This window comes from Solanum verrucosum, unplaced genomic scaffold (genome assembly GCF_900185275.1).
Source record: "Solanum verrucosum unplaced genomic scaffold, falcon-dt-bn FXZP01000211.1, whole genome shotgun sequence".
Taxonomy (NCBI): Eukaryota; Viridiplantae; Streptophyta; class Magnoliopsida; order Solanales; family Solanaceae; genus Solanum; species Solanum verrucosum.
Genome location: NW_026020041.1, coordinates 456,084 through 480,900, shown reverse-complemented (window position 1 = coordinate 480,900; position 24,817 = coordinate 456,084). Strand labels below are relative to the sequence as shown.

At 36.0% G+C, this 24,817-nt stretch overlaps 1 protein-coding gene and 2 pseudogenes across 2 annotated transcripts in view; 2 read left to right on the top strand and 1 right to left on the bottom strand.

The window, feature by feature from the left end:
- Positions 1–278: 278 nt before the first annotated feature.
- LOC125821667 (probable lipid phosphate phosphatase 4) overlaps positions 279–24,817 on the bottom strand; it is a 35,616-nt gene continuing 11,077 nt past the window's right edge. The window contains exons 7-8 of one of the 2 annotated variants that reach the window (XM_049501066.1): positions 527–586; positions 295–428 (exon numbers count right to left, since the gene is read on the bottom strand). In XM_049501066.1, coding sequence (XP_049357023.1) covers positions 349–428; positions 527–586 — 140 coding nt within the window. In that variant the 3' untranslated portion in view covers positions 295–348. Of the gene's footprint in view, positions 429–526; positions 587–24,817 lie in introns of both variants that reach the window. The other variant, XM_049501065.1, reaches the window with a different exon arrangement.
- On the top strand, positions 2,986–3,682 carry LOC125821659 (uncharacterized; annotated as a pseudogene).
- LOC125821670 (uncharacterized) lies at positions 14,757–18,527 on the top strand (annotated as a pseudogene).

Sequence of the window (24,817 nt, the reverse complement as noted above, 5' to 3'; positions counted from 1 at the left end):
AACAGTAGGAGTAATCTATTTCATCTTATTTAGATGTAGATAAAAATATACAACAAGACTATGTTTTGTCAGAGTGTGAGCCTTTTCTTTGTCCCATAGAAAATGAGGAGGTAATGAACATTGTTACCTCCATATTGTACAACTCTTTTGATATATAGATATGACTTCAGACTAAGCCAACATAAGCTAGACTAAACTAAAAGAAGAGTACACATGTTTAGATAACGTATTTGCTCTTTCGACGAGGCTATGGAGATCTGAATTCAGTATCTCCTTCCATCGCCATCAACATCTTGCATTACTGTTCATGCCTGGATAATGAGGGTTGCCTCTAGTACTCTCATTGCATTACACAATGTCAATTCCTATTGATGTAGAGTGCAATTCAATATTTTCTCTCATTTTGATAGATGCATGAGGTGCCCACCCTGTTATCATGGAAAAATGAACAATATTTAGAAAATAACTAGTATCGTTGACATTGAACTAAGAGATTCATTCTGTTTTCAGAGAATTGAGGTTGTACCGTTGATATCATGAGGGAATGGAAAGAAAAGCAGGTAGCATAAAGAGGCAACCACACTTCCTATACCGAAAAAACACTGAGATGTTTAGCTACACTATTTCTCAGAACAGCATAGTCAGAATTTGATAATTATAAGGCGCGAGTATTGATAGTGTAATGTTTTTTCACACTATTAGTTCATTTGAAGGCCAACTACATGAAATGTCTATAGTGGTTAACCTACTACTTGATACTAATAGTATACTTTTATATTATCAATTTGAAAACTTATCAAAGTAGTGAATCCATACAAGCATTGGATAGGAACGTTGAACCAACCTATAATGGATCCAGCGAATACATTTGTCCAGTGATGCCAATAGTCATCAATCCGAGAAATTCCGACTAATGCAGCAAAGAGTAAAGAAAGCAGAACAATACAGAGTTTTGCAGCATGGCCTCTTCTGTCAAAAGCCTTCACTTTTCCACACAAGTACCATGAGAGGAAAGCAAGGCTAGCAAATGACCTTATATTTGGACAAGCGTAAACTTATAAACAAGTAGAAAACAAACAAAAACAGAGAAACTAAGAATAAATGAACACTACTAACATGAGGTATGTCCACTGGGAAAGATTTTATATCCTTCTTTCACAACTTTAGGGTCTCCATGAATTAATATCCCCATTAGGTTGAAAGGCCTGCATGTGAATTTAATAAGGTATCTTAATGCAAATTTGTTTAAGAGTTGATGTCAAACTTTTCGAGTTAAATGTTATGTTATGGCATACTCAAAATAACACACACACGGTATAAAAGAAGAAAAATGAACACTTTTTATATGTTCTGAGACAACACAAAGAGAAAATAAATAACTATGATGAAAGCAAGCCAATACAATCTCATGAACTCTTGAACTCTTAGGCCGTGTCTTTTCTAATTACCCCCATTGCCATAAACAGTAAAAGTTGAATTTTTGCGCCTAGCACAGACCTCGATAACATAGTATCCACTTATAGGTTGAATCACAGGCCTTTTGAGTTGGATCATATTTTGGACTACATGAAAGAATATCCTAAGTTCAAGCCATAATGTTATGTGAAAGTGTAAGAAGGAGACACACCTCGATTCCATAGGGGAAGCACCTATAGAAAAAATTTGGGAGTGGACGACCAACAACATCTTTGATGCTATCGGTGATTACTGCAGTCACTAGAACAGAATACATGATGCCTAGATTTACAAGCAAAATGCCATCAATTTCATAGTATTAACTACAATGAAAATCCAAAAATTGAAAAATAGTTTTTTCCTAAATAAACTTCAAATAAAACTCACCCAATATGGCATGATGCAAATCATATACATCCCTCCTGTAGTGATAGTAAATGAGAAATACCGTGCATTGTAGAATTACTGCAAATATTTTTTATAGTGGAAAAATAATCAAAAAAAGAAGGGGTAAATAAAACCTCAGAAAATGAGTACTCATCTCTACCACAACACAAAAGATTGTACTTAATATAGGGACTATAATCATTTGAATGCACGAGAATTATTGAGTTTTTAAACTCAAAAATAATGCTGGATTCAAGATTTTCATTCAGGGTGTTTGAAAAATAAATATAAAACATAATAATGTAATCCAGTAGAACCAAACCCTTGGACGTTAGGGTGGATTTCAAATATCTTGAATTACCGAACTAACCTTTTGCACGTTGTTCAGGGAATTCACAATTTCTATATAATCTACCCTATATACAATATAATATGGTAACCGTGTCAATTTATTATTTAACGAAATATTATGGTAACCGTGTCAATTTATTAGTTAAGGAAACATTCTGTTAAGCGTGTCAATTTATATTACCGTTATTGGATGCGCTTAAACCTCAACCATTTATCTCCTCTCTCTATATATATAATATATGATATGTGTTTGTTTAACAACTAAATTCATATTTGCAGCTCTCTTTTCTTCATTCTGCAAAACCCCAACTTAATCTTGTTTCTTGGCTGTCACTATAAAGAAGCAAAAATTTACTTTTGTTTCTCTGTTTGTTGTTATCAATTCTGGTTTTGTTGCTCATTCGGATCCTGCTCTGTTTCTCACACATGCTCAATACATTGATGATGCTGCTTCTCTGTTTCCCACAAATCGTCATCTTTCACAACCCCACAATCATCGGTCAAGAAATTTAATAAGTTTCCTATTCGAATAAGGTTGAGTTTTCCAAAAATAAAATTATAACTCCAATTAGTTTCCTATTCGAATAAGGGTTAAGTTTTCCAAAATAAATTACAACTCCAATTAATAAGGTTCACTTTTTCAAATTTATATTTACAACTACAATTAGTTTCCTACACAAATTAGGAAATATACTCTCTCTATATATTTTCTTGCTTTAAAATATTTTTCCATCTTCTTCTCTCTTTTTGTATCTTTTTAGTTGGAATTCACATTATTTATAACTTATGGGGATGAAATATACGGATGAAGATCTGATAAGGTGTTTAACGAAATTCATTCGTGGAATGCCTATTGAATACAATGATATTCCGTATATAAACTTATATGGTAAAAAAGAGCCAGCAGAATTATTCCAAAATTTAGGTAATGATCATGTAAACTATTTCTTTACTCAATTGAAGAGAAAAAACATCAAGGGTAAAAACTTCAACAAATCAATTGTTGGAGGTCACAAATGGAAAGGACGAGACAATAGTAAAGAAATTTTGGACAAGGAAAGATCACGAATTGGGTATAAGAAAACTTTTCGTTCTGATGAAGAAAGTAGCAGTGAAGATAAAAGAAAGTGTATACTGGATTGTGAAAGAATACTGTCTTGATAAAACTACAATGGATGTATTAAGAGAACGCGGAGAAATCAGACATGAAGACTCTATTGTGTGTTTCATTACAAAAACAGACAGTTTATGTAAAAATCATCAAGATATTCCTATAACAATCTAGAATGTAGTTCCTGGTTGTGTCTCAAATTCGTCGAGAGATCATGATGGATAGTTGTATGCTGCAAAAATTTGACAGCTACCATCATTGGATGAACCATTTAAAGTCTTGACTGATGAAGAATTGGATTACTTTGATACGCCTGATCTTGAATATCCACACGCATACATATTCTCGCATACATATGAGAATAAGAAATTATTCTAGTGCTACATTTATTTTAGTTACTTTAATTTGTAGAATTAAATTATCAAATATTTCTATTGTTATTTAATGGATTTCATCTATTTTTTAACTAAATATTTTTTTTGGTTCCGTATCCACATTGGAGCCCGACTAAATCTAAATTTGCGTCAAAAAGTAAAACGCTCCCTCCGTATCCAAGGAGACTCGAATCTAAAACCTTTTGATATATAGATTGATACCAATTTAGTTTTCTATTTTATTTTCCTTATTTGCAGTATATATGTATGCGAAAAAATTGAGTTTGGAGCCAAAAGGACCACTTTTTTCTTTCAAAATGCATAAAGGGCCATTGAAATTTTTTTAATACCAAATTGGATAATTCGATGCTAGGGCAGCGATATCCTTTCTCAATTTTAACACCGTTAACAGTGTTTGGCTGATTTTATTATCTTTTTCCATAAAAAAAAAATTCTTATCTTTCAATTTTTTTCTTAAATAAATGAAGTCGCGGTAGGGTAAGCGACATACTTAATTTTATTTTTAATTATTTGTGTAGTTGAGTAAGATTATGTATTCTATTTATGAAGTAATAAAAAGTCCCTATTAATATTTGATACCCCTTTTTAAAGGAAAAAAAGACATTTTTCTTTTTTTTTAAAACGAACTTAGGACATTATAAACTTGGTTTTTTATGCAGGCTACTCAATTATCCTTAATGTCATAAGTTTGAAGTAATATAAATATTGATATATATATTTAAAATCATAATTTTATCATTTTTGTTTTTTAAAAATAGTTTTATGTTCGATCAATTTATATGACATAAAATGAAACTCAAAAAATAAATGTATGTTTCTTACAATGTCGGTAGTACAATATAAGAGCTTCCTTAAAACAAAACTACATGTCTATTTTGCTATTATTAGTGCATTAATCATTATGTTCCCTTTGTCCTACAAAATTTTAATTAGTTGGAAAAATTCCCTTGATGTTACTTAGCTTCATGTCATTGATTCAATTATCCAAAAAGTCTCCTATTTTCTCTTATGTTGAATAATAATTTGCTTCATATACAGTTAAATTTCTTCATACGTGGTTTGATTTATATTTTTATTAAAATAGAAAATTGTTATTATTGGGAATATAAAATATAATATAACATAAAAAAATTAGTGACCAAAAAATTGACTATTAATATATTATTACAGAAAATGGATTTTATAAAAAACAAAAGATTTAATGTGTGACTATTAACCAAAAAAACCGTGCTACAATTGGGAAGAAAACAAACGGATAATTTTTTTTCTCCCCAGGTCAAGCCTTCGACGACGTAACATAATTTAAAGGTGTATCCAATTATAAATTATGGCAACAAAGAATATGGGAGGGAAAAAAATCAGTCATCAGCAACGAATCATCAACATAAAGGACTTTTTGTGCAAAAACACCTGAAACCCCCATTCACCCCTCTAGGTTAATTTAATTTAATAAAGCAAAACAAGAAATAAGGGGAGATGTAGCTTGGAGTTTTGGCGAAGATGGTATTAATTGGGCTTATTTTATTTTCCTTGTCGTAGTTCATATTCAGGAAAAAATTAGTTTTTTCTTCTTATTGTGGAAACGGAGGGAAGGCAAAGGTCCGTAGGAGGACAACTATCAATATTAGCTGACTGGTTACGAGGATCATATAGACTGAGAGCTGGATCAAGTTTTAAAGCGTGATTATGGCGGAATGGAATGTGCCCTATCCCGCGAAGGAGAGGAGCTTGTCATGTAAGGAATTTAGGTCAAAACTACGCTCTTTCAGCCGGTTTAGTATAGTAGCGTGGATCCTGTGGATAAAATTATGTATATCATGAGTGAATTCTTTGCATTGATTAATGGTGCACCAACGGGATTCTTTGGAGCACAAAGGGGCCCAGACAGGAGGATCCTCTATCCTGTTAATCCCTTTTATACAGACGTCATTTCACAAAATCGTCATCATTTATTCGGGCAGGAGACCAACTATACTTATTTTTTACTTCTTAAACTTGGGGTACGGGAAGGGGAAACAGGGAAGGTGATTACAAAGTGGGGAATCGAACGCTCATCAATAATGTTAAAGTTCACATAGCCTACCAACTGTGCTACTAAGCTTACCCGACCAACTATATATACTTGATAAAACTCACATATATAAGGCAGAACTAACTTGAAAATATAAAAATTTTGAAGAAAATTAAACATGGGGTACCTGCTCCTTTCTGAGGTTTCTAAGATCCAACGAGTGGTCCTCATTTAACATATCTTGGTTGCCGTCAGTATTTCGAAGTTCCCCCCTGATGTTCTCTTTTGATATATAGTATGACTTCAGACTAAGACAACATAACCTGGATTAAACTAAAAGAAGAGTACAATGTTAAAATCGTTCAACATCAACCTATTTTTTCTAGTCAGACTAAGTATTGGCAGTAGCTATATTCTAGTTAGTTGTTACTTTGTTATTTTGTTAGCACATAATGCTTTTGCTAGTTTGTAGTACTGCAGATTTCTTTTCCTAGAGTTTAGGGAAATTGGTTTACTGAAATTAAGTAGTTATTTAGTGGGTTTAGGATTCCTAATATTCTGTAAGCCTATATTACCTTCTCAACGTATTGAATAAAGTAAGCAACTTTTCCCTGCAAACTGTTTTCAATTTTTGTTTCTTCCTTTCTTTCCCTGTTATTTCTGTGTTGATAACTGAGCTTTCCATCGTGTTAAGTTCAACATTTGGTATCAGAGCCAACACAATGAATGACCTTCAAGTAGTTGGTGGAATAAAAAATCTCAATAACTAGAATTATAATACATGAGAAACATGTATAATGTCTTATATGTAATGTCAAGATCTCTGGGAAGTTTTCAACGGAAGCGAAGTTGAACAACCAGAGGCAGAGTATGCAAATGGAACATTGCGGAAGTGGAAGATCAAAGAAGGAAAAGCAATGTTTGCGCTCAAAACAACAATTGATGAAGATGTGTTGGAGCATATTTGTGATGCTAAAAGGCCAAAAGAAGCACGGGATACACTTGCTGCACTCTTCTCAAAGAAGAATAACAAGATTCCGAAAAGCCTTATAGCATTTATAATATAAGACATATGAAATAGTGTGGAATTTAAAACTTTTCTTTAAATCCATACAATCGAATTATCATTTAAAACAACGGAAGTCTACTAGTCTCACATGGCCATCTAAAAACATCTTGAGTCAAAACTAGGGTCACAACCCTTACAATAGAAAGTCTAATAAATGTCTCGTACAATGAAGAAATGAAATGACAATAAAACATTTGTCCTCGGATCCATGAGGACATACCACAAACTTGATGACTAGTCAACTCAAGCTTGAACTTAGGAGAAATCAACTCAATTGCGGAACCTACACTTTGTAGAAAAATAGGAGAAATATGGGTTAGCACACAAAAATGTACTAAGTATGATAGCCATGCAAAAACCATGCTTAAAAAGACATTTTATTTGTAAATCATGCTAAATGCCAATTTTGAGAAATGTCATTACCATAAGTATAAGAGACATAATATACAAGCATAATCATCATACAAGTCATTTCTTCACATTAGAAAATTCACCTCAAGCAACCCTAAGCTATACTTGTGCAATGTGAGAATAGCATCCCATACTACTATTCCCACCAAGTACCACTTTGAGGTCACTTTAGATGAACTTACCATTCTTCATTAGTCATCTTCAATCAATAATCATGCATAAGGAACACATACATTTCATAAGTCATGACAAGGAAAGTAACTCATAATACAATCCAAGTAAAACATGCATCATCACATTAAGCATATATGTCAACATTCTTCATTAGCTTCATTAAGAGCATTTTATTTCATTAGACATTAAAACATTGGAGAATCACACCATAACCCTCTCAAAGTCTACTCGTGCAATGCATGAATGACATCCCATACTACCACCCACACTTCATAGAACCTCTCAAGTAATTATAGCGCGTATCTCACATGATGGGAATAAGCATTAATCGTCATAGACCATGACAACAAATCATGGAATCTGGTGTCATATCCCCACACCGTAAAGAAGTGGTCTACCTGCCTAGGGTATAACCGGTAACATTTTAGCTTAGGTGGATCCACTAGCTAATAACTTATGCGGGCACATAGTTATGGGATAAAAAAGATGTTCATTGAAACCCAGCCTAAGATAGGGAGAGCTTTCATCTTACCATATCCTCTTGGTACTTAGCCTCCATTCCCATAGAGTAGTTCATTTTCGTTAACATTATTAAACTTAAGAGGGCTACTACCATTACATCTACCAACTCAAGGTACATTTACACATTAAATGGCCACCACCATTAGGTCTACCGATTCAAGGTACATTACAAGGAGAGCTCATCGGATCTTCAAGAAAGGGCCACCACTATTAGGTGTACCAGTTCAAGGTTCATCATTTCACACATGAAAGGGCCACTACCATTAGGTCTACCAATTCATGGTTTATCATTCATTCATTCATTAATTCATTTATAGACTCCTCATGAAAGGACCACCAACATTAGGTCTACCGATTCAAGGTTCATTAAGTCAAGATACATTAGCAACACAAGAAGAGGATACCTAAGCCTACCAATTCAAGATGCATCAATCAACATTACTTGAAGAAACCTTTCACATTCTATCATCATCATTCATAAGTGTCAAATTGAGAAATAACCTTTCAATAATAACACAATTGCATTCTAGGCATGATCATAATACTTGTATTGTAATCATATGTATATACTTCACATCACAATCATACATATATCCTTTATACTTTGCCCTTCAAGGCTATGAATCAATCTAAACCCAAACATCTAGAATACTACATTAGATAAGGGAAATATCATGATTCAATAACTAATTCAACATAGACATAACAATTCAACATGATCTCATAATCAATCAACCCAAATCACAAGCTTCCAATTTAGTATTTTGGGGGAAACATGGTTTCATAGGAGAATTCATCATTAATTCAGAAATTCATTAATAATTCATCACATATAAACCTTTGAAAACATTTTGGAATTGAACCAATGCTTGGATTGAAAACAGTAGGTATTTTGGGGGATTTTGGAAACTTGAAATCATCTTTTGAAAGGGCTACTTGGGTGGAAACAAACCAAAGATGAAAACTACCATACCTTAATGGAGATTTCCTCAAAATTTGAGAAGAAACACTTTGGTTCTTCAAGCCCTAGCCTCCACTCCTTCTTCTTCTTCAACGGAGGTTTCTAGAGAGAGAAATATTGAGAGGGAAGAACTTTGGTTTTGATTTGGGTATTTCAGAATAATGGAGTAAAAGAGGTGTTTAAAGACTTAAAACCATTTATTTATGTGAAATAAAACAATTAAAAACAACCCCATTAATTAACTAATTGATTTGGAAATTACCAAATGACCCTTAACTAGGCAGCCAGTCCCAGGGACCACGCCCTCTTTCACGGCTCGTCAAAGGCACCATGGCTCGTGGTGGGGCCCGTGGTCCCTTGACCAGTGACCCTCCTCAACTTGGAAAGACTTCATGATCCTAAGGCAAGACAACGAGACCCTCCACGATCCGTAGTCAAGACCACGAGTCATGGTGGAGGTCGTGGTTCCTAGGCAGTAGCTATGGCTTGGAACCTTGGCCTCCACAATGCCAAGGCAAGACCATAAGACCTTCCACGATCCGTGGTCAAGACCACGAGTCGTGGTTCCTAGGCAGTGGCTAGGCCTCAAGGCCTTGCTTCCCATATGCCTAAGGGACCTTCACGAGTCCCTTCACGGACCGTGGTCAAGACCACTGTTCATGAAGGTGGTCGTGATCATTGGGCAGTGCTTGGCCAAGCTTGGGGCAGCCTTGGCTTTTGGCTTAGGCTTGCCCCTTTTTGGCTTGACACTCGACCTTGCAACTCTCAACCAACCCTTAGAAGGTCTTCTAAACTACGGGGTCTAGCATGTACCTTGACGTTTAACCACTAAACCCCTTGACCTTTGACGTTAACCCTCACGTTTAGGCTCTAGTTCAGCCTACTCATTTCCGAGGTGTTACATAATTCAAGGTTACTGATAGCTCATATTGGTAAGATGCTAGCCTCTCTTCAACAAGGGATCAATCAAATACCACTTTAGAATGTCTATCATGTTCCAGGTATGAGGAAAAACTTGCTTTTAGTGTCACAATTAACAACATCTGGAAACTATGTCTTGTTTGGTCCTGATAATGTGAGGATTTATCAAGATCTCAAGAACTTAGAAAATCCAATTATGAAGGGGCATAGATTAGAGTCCATTTACGTGATGTATGTAGAGTCTGCATATGTAGAAAAGACAACAAATAATGAGACAACTGATTTGTGGCATATGAGATTGGGTCATGTGAGTTATTCCAAGATAAGTGTTATGTTGAAGAAGTTAATGATCAAGGGTTTTCCTCAACTTGAAGTAAGAGCAGACATCGTTTGTTCAGGATGCCAATTTGGTAAAGCTCACCAGTTGCCGTTTGTAGAGTCCAAATATAAAGACTATGAATCATTACAATTAATTCATTCTGATGTGTTTGGACCGGTCAATCAATCATGAATTGGTGGAATAAAGTACATGGTGACCTTTATTGATGATTTCTCTAGGTATGTTTGGGTTTTCTTTATGAAAGAAAAATATGATTCTTCTTCTAAGTTTAAACAGTTTAAGGAAACAGTTAAGGGAGAACCGGGAAAGAAAATTTGTTGTTTAAGAACATATAACGGAGGGGAATACAACTCAGTTAAGTTCTCTCAATACCTAAGGGAATGCGGAATTCGCCATCAATATACTTGTGCCTACACACCACAACAAAATGGCATTGCAGAGAGGAAAAATATGAATTTAGCATAAATATGCCGCACTATGTTACATGCCGAGAATGTCCCAGGAAGATTTTGGGCAGAAGCAATGAGGAATGCGTCATATGTCATCAACAGACTTCCTCAACAAAGGTTAGGTTTTCTTTCAGCTTTTGAGAAGTTGTGGAATATGAAAGCTAATGTCAGTTATTTGGAGTATTTGGATGTGTATGCTATGTTTTTATAGCTGATCAGTTACGTAGAAAATTGGACAAGAAAGCTGTTAAATGCATTTTTATAGGCTATGATAATCAAAGAAAAGGGTGGAAATGTAGTGACCCTACAACTGTAAGGTGTTATACATCACGACATGTTATATTTGATGAAACCTCTTCATGGTGGTCTACGAAAAAGGAGATATTACCAGACCAAACTGATCTAAAAAATAAGTTGCAAATTACTTATTTTCGATCAAGTAAAGACGCCAATGTTGAACAAGGCGCAACTCATAATTTTGGGCAATCAATTGTTCACCAGCCAACATGTGAAGGCAGTGAAATAAATGAAGAAGAAGTACCAGTTGTTCCACAATCCGAGACGAGAAGGTCAGAACGGGTTCAGAGGCAAAACCACAAATATGCCAATGCAGTAATATTATAAGAAGAATCTGGAAAATAACCTGAAAGCTTTGAAGAAGCAGTTCAAAACATAGCATGGACCAAAGCAATGGAGGAAGAGATTGTCGCATTAGAACAAAATCAAACTTGGGAACTAGTACCGAAGCCAAAAGATGTGATACGTATATCATGCAGATGAGTTTATAAAATAAAACACCACACAGATGGGTTGATCAAGAGGCATAAAGCTCGTTTGGTAGCTCGGGGATTTACTCAAAAATATGGTTTGGATGATGATGAAACTTTAGTCTAGGGACAAAGCTTACAACTGTGTGAGTCTTACTAGCACTTATTGCTAGCAGGGATTGGAATTTATGGCAGACGGATGTTAATAATGCATTTTTACATGGAGAGCTGGATCAGGTGATTTACATGGTTCAACCAATGGGTTTCCAGAATCAAAAGCACCCTGGGTATGTTTGTAAGCTGCAGAAGGCGCTCTATGGATTGAAGCAATCACCAAGGGCCTGGTACAGTAAAATTGTTGAATTTTTAACTCAAAGTGGCAATTTTATTACATCTGCAGATTAAAGTTTGTTCGTCAAAGTCGATGGAGGGAAGCTATCCATAGTTCTAGTATATGTTGACAACTTGATTATAACTGGTGATAATGAAGAAGAAATTGTTCAAACGAATGAAAATTTATGTGTGCGATTTCATATGAAAGAACTTGGATAGCTTAATCATTTTCTTGGTTTGGAGGTTGATTGTACTCAAGAAGGAATTTTTCTTTATCAGCAAAAGTATTCCAGAGACTTGTTAAAGAAATTTGGAATGTTGGAGTGCAAGCCAATTGCAAATCCAATTGAACCAAATGCCAAGATGTGTGCACATGAAGGAAAAGATTTAGAAGATGTGACGATGTATCGATAATTGGTAGGTAGTCTGATTTATTGAACTCAGACTAGGCCTGATATTTCTTTTGCAGTTGGTGTGATGAGTTGCTACATGCACAAGCCAAAGAAGCACCATATGGAGGTTGTTCATCGAATTCTAAGATATGTGAAAAGTACAATTCGTTATGGCCTCGTGTATAAGAAAGGTGAAGAATGCAAGTTGGTTGGTTACTGTAACTCGGACTATGCCGGAGACCATGACACTCATCATTCAACTACTGGCTTCATGTTTAAGCTTGGAGCTGGAGCAATTTCTTGGTGCAACAAAAGGCAGCCAACAATGTTGCTATCAAAAACAGAAGCAGAGTATCGAGAAAGCAGCAGTCGCAGCTCAAGAAAGTATATGGCTTATTCGGTTGATGAAGGATTTACATCAACTAGTTGGCTATGCAGTTTCTTTGTACTGTGACAATCAGTCAGCGATTAATTTGGCTGAAAATCCTATTTTTCATGCAAGGACGAAACATGTGGAAATAAATTACCATTTCATTAAAGAAAAGGTGTTACAAGGAGAGATTAACCTGTAGCATATTAACACAGAGAAACAAATTACAGACTTGTTCACAAAAGGCTTAAGTGTTAATAAGTTTGAAAGTTTCTGTTAGCAACTAGGCATAGCTAAGACGACAATTGATGTCGAGAGGAGGTGTTAAAATCGTTCAACATCAGCCTATTTTTTCTAGTCTGACTAAGTCTTGGAAGTAGCTATATTCTAGTTAGTTGTTACTTTGTTATTTTGTTAGCACGTAATGCTTTTCCTAGTTTGTAGTATTGCAGATTTATTTTCCTAGAGTTTAGGGAAATTGGTTTTACTGAAATTAAGTAGTTATTTAGTGGGGTTAGGATTCCTAAAATTCTATAAGCCTATATTAACTTCTCAGCGTATTGAATAAAGTATGCAACTTTTCCCTGCAAATTGTTTTCAGTTTTTGTTTCTTCCTTTCCTTCCCTGTTATTTCTGTGTTGATTACTGAGCTTTCCATCGTGTTAAGTTCAACATACAAAAGTATAGATGTTACTTTTTCTCATTCGACGAGGCTATGGAGATCCGAATTCAATATCTCCTTCCATCTCCAACAACTTCAACATCTTGCATTATTGTTCATGCTTGGATAATGAGGGTTCCCTCGCGTACTCTCGTTGGAGACTTAAGCCTATATCAATCCGAGAAATTCCAACTAATGAAGCAAATAGTAAAGGAAGCAGAACAATATAATACATAGTTTTGCAGCATGGCCTCTTGTGTCAAAAGCCTTCACTTTTCCAGCAAATGCCCTATATTTTGACAAGTTGTAAACTTATAAACAAGTAGAAAAACAACAAAATTGAAGAACAAATGAAAACTGCTAACATGAAGTATATATGTCCACTGGGAAAGCTTTTATATCCTTGTTTCTCAATTTTAGCTTCAAAGGCCTGCACATGAATTAAAATTTGTATAAGAGTTAATTGTAATGTTTAATAAGCTTTTATTTTTTTAGAATAAAAGGTTTTGCAGTGGCGAATCTAGAATTTTAAGTGGCTGCACTAAGAAGAGTTGGTATATAAAATTAAAAAAAATATCATAGTGGAATCAAACTTAGCCACAACAGATACAATATACAATTTTAAGTAAAAATACCATAGTGGAATCAAATCTGGCCACAACAGATACAATATACAATTTTAAGTACCCCCAAGCGACCACTACACCAAGCAACTGCTTGTTGCCTAGGTGCTCACTGTTTATTTTTATACCATTCGTTCAAATTTCTATAAAAAAAATATAATTAGTTCGATACGAGATTAATGGGTGTTCGAGTATCTGAAACCTTTCGTGGGTCCGCCAAATGGTATATAACAACTTCAATGTGTTGATCATGATCATTATGAGGAATTCAATTCATGCCAAATGGTATATATGATTAGGTTATTAATGTACCTCTTTTCCTCACTGACAAGATATCTGATTTTCATCACAAATATTGTATGCACTTTTACTTTCTTCATGATGATTTCGCTCGAGATAACTCAATAATATTTACTTTTGCTTATTTTGCTTTACAACTCACTATTATTTTAATTAATTATTTCGATTATTTTTATCACAAGTCATAAAGCATTAGTAAAATATTGTCTCATTTTAATAATCTGTATAATCTTGAACTTTAAACACAATTTTATTTGTTATCCTAAGTTATAAATTTAAAGGTAAATAAATATTAAATTAAAATAATAAAAATTACACGCCAATAGTTACTACTATCATATGGAGTACTAAAACTAGCAAAATTTACAAATACTATTTGACCTCTACATATAAGTTTCTACTAATTTTCTTCTTTTCATAATTCTAGTCAAATCTAGCAAATAAATATTATTGGCAAACGCGTGCTGTTTTTGAGACATAAACTCAAATCAAGGGGCAGAAAAATATAACTCCAATTAGTTTCCTATTTGAATAAGGTTAAGTTTTCCAAAAATAAATTACAACTCCAATTAGTTTTCCATTCCAATAAGGTTAACTTTTTCAAATTTATTTTTACAACTACAATTAATTTCCTACACAAATTAGGAAATATACTCTCTATATATATTTTCTTTGCTTTAAAATATTTCTCCATCTTCTTCTCTCTTTTTGTATCTTTTTAGTTGGAATTCACATTATTTTCAACTTATGAGGATGAAATATATGGATGAAGATCTGATAAGGTGTTTAACCAAATTCATTCATGGAATGCCTATCGAATACCATGACATTCCGTATATAAACTTATACGGTAACAAAGAGCCAGCTGCCTTATTCCAAAATTTAGGTAATGATCATGTAAACTATTTCTTTACTCAATTGAAGAGAAAAACGATCAAGGGTAAAAACTTCAACAAATCAATTGTTGGAGGTCCCAAATGGAAAGGACGAGACAATAGTAAAGAAATTTTGGACAAGGAAAGATCACGAATTGGGTATAAGAAAACTTTTCATTTTGATGAAGAAAGTAGCAGTGAAGATAAAGAAAGTGTATACTCGATTGTGAAAGAATAATGTCTTGATAAAACTACAATGGATGTATTAAGAGAACGCAGAAAAATCTGACATGAAGACTTTGTTGTGTGTTTCATTACAAAAAAATCAATTTATGCAAAAATCATCAAGATATTCCTATAACAATCGAGAATATTCTTCCTGGTTGTGTCTGAAATTCACCGAGAGATCATGATGGACAATTATATTCTGCAAAAAATTGGCAGCTACCATTATTGCATGAACCGTTTAAAGTTGTCAGACCCCGAGCCTACACCCTGGGCGTGACTGGCACTCGAGAACAATTGTTGGCCCCAAGCGAACCCTTGGCCTGGCTTAACTTATAGTGGAAGACTTAAATAATAGGAAATAGTCTCAAAGGACAACTCATGCAATATCTTTAAGAAATATTAATCTAGCCAAAATAGCAACTTAAGTCTTAACATATACAACTGAAAACGGAAAGACGAAAAAACTATAACTACTCATCTATGAAGCCTCTAAAACAATGAGGGATGTCGGGACAAGACCCCGATCATCCTAACAACCGAAATGCTAAAAACAAGATAATAAGGGACCCTGCAGAAAGCAATGAGACTCACCAACTGACTCTGAGTGATAAACTGGATGAGGCGCTGGATGCTGATCCTGGTTACCTGTGTCTGCATCGTAAAATGATGTAGGCCAAATGTCATCAGTACATTGAATGTACGAGTATGTGAGGGGAAAACTAAACATAACATAAGCTTGAAAGGAATTTGAAAGTAACACTTACCTTAGCTTTACTCAACTCATGAATACTCAACTCAAATGCGAAGTAAAAACAATAATAAAGGTGCAGTTTATATAAAACATTTAAAATAGTAGATGACAACTCAAGTTACGTATAAAGTAATATAATACTATGGGAGTTTCTCTAAACAACAACCACCACTATGAGCCTAAGTGATGATACAATGTCTTGCCCATGCTGCTAGAACTGTGTTATACTTTGTCGTCATATAGAACGCCTTAACTAAGTGGATCGACTAGTCTATGCTAACAAGCACTAAGGAATCATCTAAAAAGTATGATCCTTTCTACCCATGATGGCTACATGGTTTATGGAGACTTGAGTTATTATGAACTCGCATCCCCATATCGGTGCTCAATACTACTCTGAAAATATACTCAGTTCATATGTTTTAAAAATAAAACTCTTTCTTTGGTTTGAGATAATTACTCAAAACTTAGCTTAAAAGCTCTCTTGGAAATTTGTGTTTCCTTTATTGCTCAAATGTGAAAACAGTTTAACTCTTGGGAATATTTAGTTCCCGTATAATCTTTGAAGAAATGAACTCTACTCTTATTCTTTACTCAACTCAAAACTTAAGTGTTAAAAAGAAGTTAAAACGTTTGTAAAAGACTTTTGAAAAATCTATGAACTTCTCTTGACTTGACTCTTAACTTTCCTTGAATTGAATTTATGGATTGAAGGATTGTGATTTGTGATAGGAAAGATCTCATGATGTTTATGAGTGTTTTTAGATAGTTAAACATGAGAAACGATCAAGAAATCATTGTCTGAAAACAAGTCCGCAATGCGGAGATGCATTTAAATATTTGATCGCGAAATTTATTTTTGAAATAGAGGAGTCCGCATCTTCTCCGCGACGCGGAGGTGATTTTTTTGCACTGGGGGAGCAAGTCCGCGACGCATACTTGCGTGCCAAAACTTGCTCAACACTTTCCTTCTTCGTTTTCTCACCCCAATTCGCCTAAATCCAATTCTTTTTCTCAATCCCTCTATAGATTCAAATACCCAATATATATACACTAGAATCTAACTCAAAAAAACTCTTAAATTGACACGATTCCATCAAGAACTCCACAATCCCGACCAAAAAAACTCTTAAATTGACACGATTCCATCCTGCAATATTTTCCATCTTTTTCCGACCAAAAATGAATGTACACAATAATGTTAACAAGTGTAATTGGATTAAGAATGCGCTGAAATTGTAAGGATCCAAATATCTTAAACCAACAAAAAAATTTAACTTGGGGTCTCCCAATAATTGTAACTAAGAGGTAGAAAATTGAAAATTCGGAAGGAAAAATAAATGGTACTTGCATTTTGCTGCAATGTTTGGAGTTATATATATACAGAGAGCTATATTTCATGTCGAAGGTATTGAGACCGATTAAACTCGTTGATTGTATATTATATCATCCACTACTACTTGTTTTAATATAAACATTTGATTTAATTATTTTTAAAAATTTATGGTGATAATTTTTTTGTTAGAAAATTTCAATGTGACATGTTTGAAAATTTTCAAAGATTAAAGAAAAAAATATTAGTTAATATGCTAAAAGTGTTCACCATTTAGAAAGGTGTTACCCAATTTTAGAGAGAAAGAAAAATAATATAGATATAAGGTGGTGTGGATCCATGAGTTGTGAGTTTTGATTGTCTATTAAACTGTTGGGCTTGAGGCCATAAGCTTGGATTGGCAGGAGTTCCAGGTTAGTACTCCCGTGGTGTGATGGGTATCCTACCCGGATCTGTGTGTATGGCATGATTTGATTGTGATAGTATTTTTGAGGATTTATTACTTGAACGATTTTCAACGGAAATGACTTGGTTTGTGAATTGAATTTGTTCTTAATGAGTTGGAAGTTCTTGAAACCCAGTTTGCCCTAAAACCCCAACTTTTCTTGATTTACGCACCTTTCAAATGCTTTTGCTTTAATGATCTCGATATACCATTCTAGGCGGCCTATTGGCTTAGGCTCAGGCTATAATCTATCATTTAGATTTACATTGTTTATAATCTCGAAGTATCATCTCAGACGGTCCGTTGATACATATATCCTAATTATGGGTAAGCTCGACGAGTCATTGTGGGCGGTCCGTGAATACATCTATCCAGATTATTGACATTCAGTTAAGCTTGAGGTATCATTCTAGGCGGCTCAATGTTTCTTGTGTTCTTATGGCTCTTCCTACTTGAAGTTTTACATTGTATCATCGTGTGAGTTGGCCTTTGACTATGTTGATTGTCTTGTGGTTTGTGTGTAACTTGTGATTGAAACTTGATATTTTTTGCTTGTTCTCTATCATAAGGTTAGTGTGTCTTAGCTCCATTCACTTGCTAGTATCATCATTCTTCTTATATATATATTTGATCTTTCTAAGCTCGGTCGGTCTATGATGGCAATTGAATATACCGTGTTTTGGTACTCATACTGCATTTTTGCATCTTTTTTCTGATGCAGCTCCCAGTTCGGGCCACCCTCAGTAAGCATTGGATTTCCCGTGGTGGTCATAGACTCATATTTAAGGTGAGCTCTCAACGTTCAAAGACTTGTTGTTGTCCTTCTTTTTGTACTGACTCTCATTTTGTATTTTGGATTAGTCAGTTTGTCACGACCCAAAACGAGTCATGAGTGACACCCACACTTAACCTCCGTCATGACCCAGACCGTCGTGATTGGCACCCACACTAACCCTCCGGTGGGAGAACCACTACTACAACCCAACCACACAAATTAACAAAAAGATAGGCATTTAAAGATACAGAAACAGGTTTAAATGCAGAAATTATATAGAGTTCCTATAAACTCCAAAGGTTTAAATAAATAACTAACCAAACTAACGGGAAAGTTTAACCCCTAGAACCTGAAAGTCATTATACCAAAAAATCTAAAGTACAACAATTCAAAGAAAATAGGGTACAACCCCAACTAATATAAGAAATATCTAAATAGTCTAAGTTCGAAGGAAATGGACTAAACAATAGGAAGGACTCCATGACAGCTTAAAAGAACTGGCTCACCCTTGAAATTCGATCTCGATCACTGATCTCCTAGCTGAGGTCTATTAGTAGCCGCCTGAAGATGCTCTGTACTCAACAAAAAAACAAGCAAGTGCAGTATCAGTACACAACCACAGTGTACTAGTAGGATCACACGGCTATTCCAGTAAGTGAAACATATATAAGCAATCACAACGTAGTAAACATGACATGTACAGAATATATATACACATCGGTTATCATTTCAGGAGCAATATACAATTCCCCATTCTCAATAACAAGTAGATATGACAATTCAATGGTCCTCTCATGGAATCCACACCCAAACTGTTAGTGTGCAGAAATGTGACACCCGATCCCAATTAGTGTGTCGAAACGTGACATCCGATACAATATACATGTCGGAACGTGAGTCCACATGTTGCAGACTGTGATGATTAGTAAACACCTCACACTTGACACCATAAAGGTAATGCCGCCAGATCGTAAGTGCAAACACTATCGCTGCCAACTACAAATTATGTGTCGGGTTGTTTCTTATGCACCTTCAATTGCCGCAATGCTTAAGCTATAACATTCTTATCATGCATCAACACAGCACCCAAACCCAAATGTGAAGCATCACAATAAATAGTGAAATCTTTACCTTCCACCGATAGTGCCCGAATAGGTGTTGTGGTCAGAAGAGTCTTGAAATTTTGAAAGCACTCTTCACATTTTTCGGTCCATTCAAAAGGTACCTCATTCTTAGTAAGCCTTGTCAAATGCGTGGCAATAGAAGCAAATTTTTTTACAAACCGACGATAGTAGCTAGCAAGCCCCACAAAACTCCTAACTTCAGTCATAGAGCTAGGTCAGACCCAATTCTTAACCGCTTCAATCTTTTGGGGATCTACCATTACCCCTTTCCTTGAAACTACATTCCCCAAAAAGGCAATTGAATCTAACTAGAACTCACACTTGGAAATTTTGGCATACAACTTTTGTTTCCCAAGGACACCCAAAACTATACGAAGATGGTCAACATGTTCTTCCTTACTCTTTGAATACACCAAAATTTCATCAATAAAGATAATAACAAAAGAACCTAGGAATGGTTTAAACACACCATTCATCAAATTAATGAAGGTTGCATGTCCATTGGTCAATCCAAACGACATCACTAAATACTCATAGTGCCCATAACAGGTCCTAAATGCCTTTTTGGGACATCCTCAGTCCTAATCTTTAACTGATGGTAACTAGACCTTAGATCAATCTTAAGAGAAAATTGACGCACCCTGCAACTGGTCAAAAAGATCATCTATCCAAGGCCGCAGATACTTATTTCGAATGGTGACCCTATTCAACTGCTGGTAGTCTATACACATCCTCATACTACTATTTTTTTCCTTAACAAACAAGATAGGAGCATTCAATGGGGAAGCACTAGGCCGAATGAACCTTTTATCAAAAAGCTCCTGGATTTGAACCTTAAGCTCTCTCAATTCCACCGCAGCCATGCGATACAGAGGGATGGAAATGTGGCAGGTATCACGTTCCAAATCAATGCAGAAATATATATCTCTATCCGAAGGCATACCAGGAAAATCAGTAGGTAACACTTCTCTAAATTCTGACACCACAGGAATAGACTCAATAGAGGGAAACTCAACCTCAACATCCCGAATATGAGCCAAATATAACAAACAACCATGCCCTACCACTTTCCAAACTCGAATGAAAGATATGACCTTAGCTGACTTATTGACGGGAGCTACGGGCCTGACGCCGTTGAAATGAGTGTTAACTATCTGCGGACAGAAGTAGGAAGAATATTAGATACCAATTGGAATCAAGTCATAGCATGAAAATAGTAGAAACAAAGAGATTTCCTAAAGTCTTGTAGCCTCTCAAAGAAAGGTACAAATGTCTCTGTACCGTTCCAAGAGACTCTACTAGACTCGTTTTGGTACAACGAGATCAACGAACCTAGGGCTCTGATACCAACTTTGTCGTGACCCAAACCGTCGTGCTTGACACCCACACTAACCCTCTGGTGGGAGAACCACTACTACAACCCAACCACATAACTTAAGCAGGTTTAAATGCATAAATTATACAGAGTTCCCATAAACTCCAAAGGTTTAAATAAATAACTAACCAAACTAACACGGAAGTTTAACCCCTAAAACCTGAAAGTCATTGTACCAAAACATCTAAAGTGCAACAAGTCTAAGAAAACGGAGTATAACCCCAACTAACATAAGAAATATCTAAATATACTAAGTCCGAAGGAAATGGACTAAAAAATAGGAAGGACTCCATGACAGCCTGAAAGAACTTGCTCAACCTTGAAATTTGGTCTCGATCACTGATCTCCTAGCTGAGGTCTATCAATAGTCGCTTGAAGATGCCCTGTACTCAACAAAGAATGAGCAAGTGTCATATCAGTACACAACCACAGTACACTGGTCGGATCACGCGGCTATTCCAGTAAGTGAAACATATATATGCAGTCACAACATAGTAAACATGACATGTACAAAATATATATACATCAGTCATCATTTCAGGAGCAATGTACAATTCCACATTCTCAATAACAAATAGATATGACAATTCAATGGTCCTCTCATGGAACCCATACCCAAACTGTTAGTGTGCCAGAACGTGACACCCGATCCCAATTAGTGTGTCAGAACGTGACACCCGATCCAATGTGTGTCGGAACATGACACACGATCCAATCAACACAATGACAATCATATTTACACACATAATGTACATACTCATAATTGTACAATCAAGTGTTGAATCATGGCATACATTTGTTCATTCATACTCATTTAATTAGGTTTGATCAATAGTGTTTCATTCACATACATGCATTACAATAAAGCAATTATCAATATACATTACACAAACATGAAATCAAACCATCACCTGCCTCGAAACCAAGCTTGAATCCCCCCTAAGATACTTGAATCTTCCCTTTCCAGATTCTTTCCGCTTGTTCGTGGTCTAAAACTAACAAATTAATGCAAGGATCAATAAACGAGGTGTAATTATCCGGATTACAATCAAAATTATCAACTCTAGGCCAAACCCAAGATCCCAATACCTAACTTGGGGTTTTTTCCACCATTAGTTTCAGGTCAAAACCCTCCCCCAATAATAATCACCCAAGAATCTAAGTTCTACTGATCGAAAAATGGATTACGGGAGTAAAAACCTTACCTTTCATGCTAGAAGGGGTGAAAAACTATCAAGAACTTGCCCTAGGTCGTTTCTTAGCTCTCAAGAACAAAAATTGCAGAATAAGAGCGTTTTTAGGGTTTAATCCCGACTTAATTCGTTACTGGGCCGCTTTGATGGACCACATCCTGCCACAACGGCCCCATCTTGGCCATGGCGGCTTGCGCGGAGACATAACATCGAAATTAGAGTTTCAAACCCACATTTCACAACACACATTCAACCCTTGACGTTCAAAACTACCCGTTCACGCTAAGGTCAGTTTTGGGAGTTCTACTCACCCGAATTTGATTCCGTAAATCCGTACGGGCTCCCTAACGTCTACGATATCCACTCATGTAACCAAATTCATTATTGAATCTCTCATTCATTACCAGATTTCCCTAGACCTACATAACTCATATTTCGTCCAAATCTGTACTAGGCTAGGAATTTTCAAGTCACTACTTAAAAGTTTTTTGGCCCCAATTCTTTCCCCAATGGCTTTTCCTTAACGACAGAAACAGGTCGTTACAATAGATACCAATTTACCTATCACTCGACCCCGATTGATCAGCTAGGAAAGACTGGCTAAAGTAAGGGTAGAGTAGTACTTGAATCGTTGAACAATTGGGGATACTGTCTCGCATGTCCTTCTCAGTTTCCCAAGTAGCTTCCTCGACTGGACGATGCTTCCATTGAACTTTCATACACTTAATCTCTTTGGTAATCGGCTTTCAGACATCATGATCAAGAATTGCAATCGGTTCCTCCTCATACTGAAGGTCTTTGTCTAACACCACTGAGTCCTACTTTATGATGTAATCTTTGTTGCCATGATACTTCTTCAACATGGACACATGAAACACTAGATGAACTCCAGATAAGCTAGGGGGTAAGGCCAATCTATAAGCCACTGGCCCTACATAGTCAAGAATCTCAAATGGACCAATGTATCGAGGACTAATCTTGCCCTTCTTACCGAATCGCATTACTCCCTTTATAGGTGACGTTTTTAGAAGAACTTGCTCTCCAGCCTGAAAGGCCATGTCCCTTACCTTACGGTCCGCATACTTTTTCTGTCGACTCTAGGCTGTTAGAAAAGCTTAGATTGGATACTTCTCACTTTATCCTAAGCATCTTTCACCAAATCCACTCCAAAGGTTTCACATCTCTAGCCTCAAACCACCCTATGGGTGATCTACATCCCCTCCCATAAAGTGCCTCGAACGGTGCCATGTCAATGTTGGAGTGGAAACTATTATTATAGGAGAACTCACAGAACGGTAGGAACTTATCCCAATGTGCCCCAAAATCAATCACATATGTCCTCTAACACTTGAATCGTTCTCTCTGACTGCCCATCCATCTGTGGATGGAAAGTTGTACTAAAAGTGAGTTGAGTGCCCAACTCGTCATGCAATTTCCTTAGAACTTGGATGCTAACTGCGTTCCACGATCTGAGATAATAGAAAATGGCACCCTGTGTAGCCTCACTATCACTTTCACATAAACTTTAGCCAATTGCTGAGCATTATAGTCTATTATGACTGGAATAAAAGGGGCTAACTTAGTCAATCTGTCAACCACTACCCAAATAGAATCAAACTTCCCCAAAGTCTTGGGGAGACCAACCACAAAATCCATAGCTATCTTTTACCACTTCCATTCCAAAATTAGCATTCTCTGAAGCAAGTATGCAGCCCTTTGATGCTCATACTTTACATTCTGATAGTTTTGTCACTTACCCACAAACTCAGCTATGTCTTTCTTCATACCATGCCACCAATATAATCGCTTTAAATCTCGGTACATCTTGGTCAAACCCGAATGAATGGAATACAGTGAACCATGGGATTTTGTCAACATCTGTTGAATCAAGTCATCCACTCGGGGAACACAAATTCTTCCCTTAAAACTAAGCACACCTCCCACATCAAGAACCATATTTTGTGCCTTACCAGACAATGTCTTCTTTCTAAGCTCATTCGAATTCTCATCCTCAAACTATTTGGCCATTATCCCCTCAATGAATATGGTTCTAACCTCAATGCTAGCTAACACCCCACATTTCTCTAAGATGCCCAACTGCATGAAGTTAGACTCCAAAGTCTGAATATCCTTGGCCAACGATCGCTTGGATACACCCAAACAAGCTAGACTACCCATGCTTACCGCCTTTCGATTTAGTGCGTCTGCCACCACATTAGCCTTACCCGGATAATACTAAATAGTGACATCATAATCTTTAAGTAACACCATCCACCTTCGATGTCTCAGATTTAGATCCTTTTGAGTGAATACATGTTGCAGACTACGATGATCAGTAAACACCTCACACGTGACACCATAAAGGTAATGCCGCCAGATCTTAAGAGCAAACATTATCGCTGCCAAATCCAAATCATGTGTCGGGTAGTTTCTCTCATGCACCTTCAACTTCCGCAATGCGTAAGTTATAACATTCTTATCCTGCATAAACACAACACACAAACCCGAATGTGAAGCATCATAATAAACAGTGAAATATTTACCTTCCACTGGTAGTGCCAGAATATGTGTTGTGGTCAGAAGAGTCTTGAGCTTTTGAAAGCTCTCTTCACATTTTTTGGTCCATTCGAAAGGTACCTCCTTCTTAGTCAGCCTTGTCAAATGCGTGACAATAGTAGCAAACTTTTACACAAATCGATGATAGTAGCTAGCGAG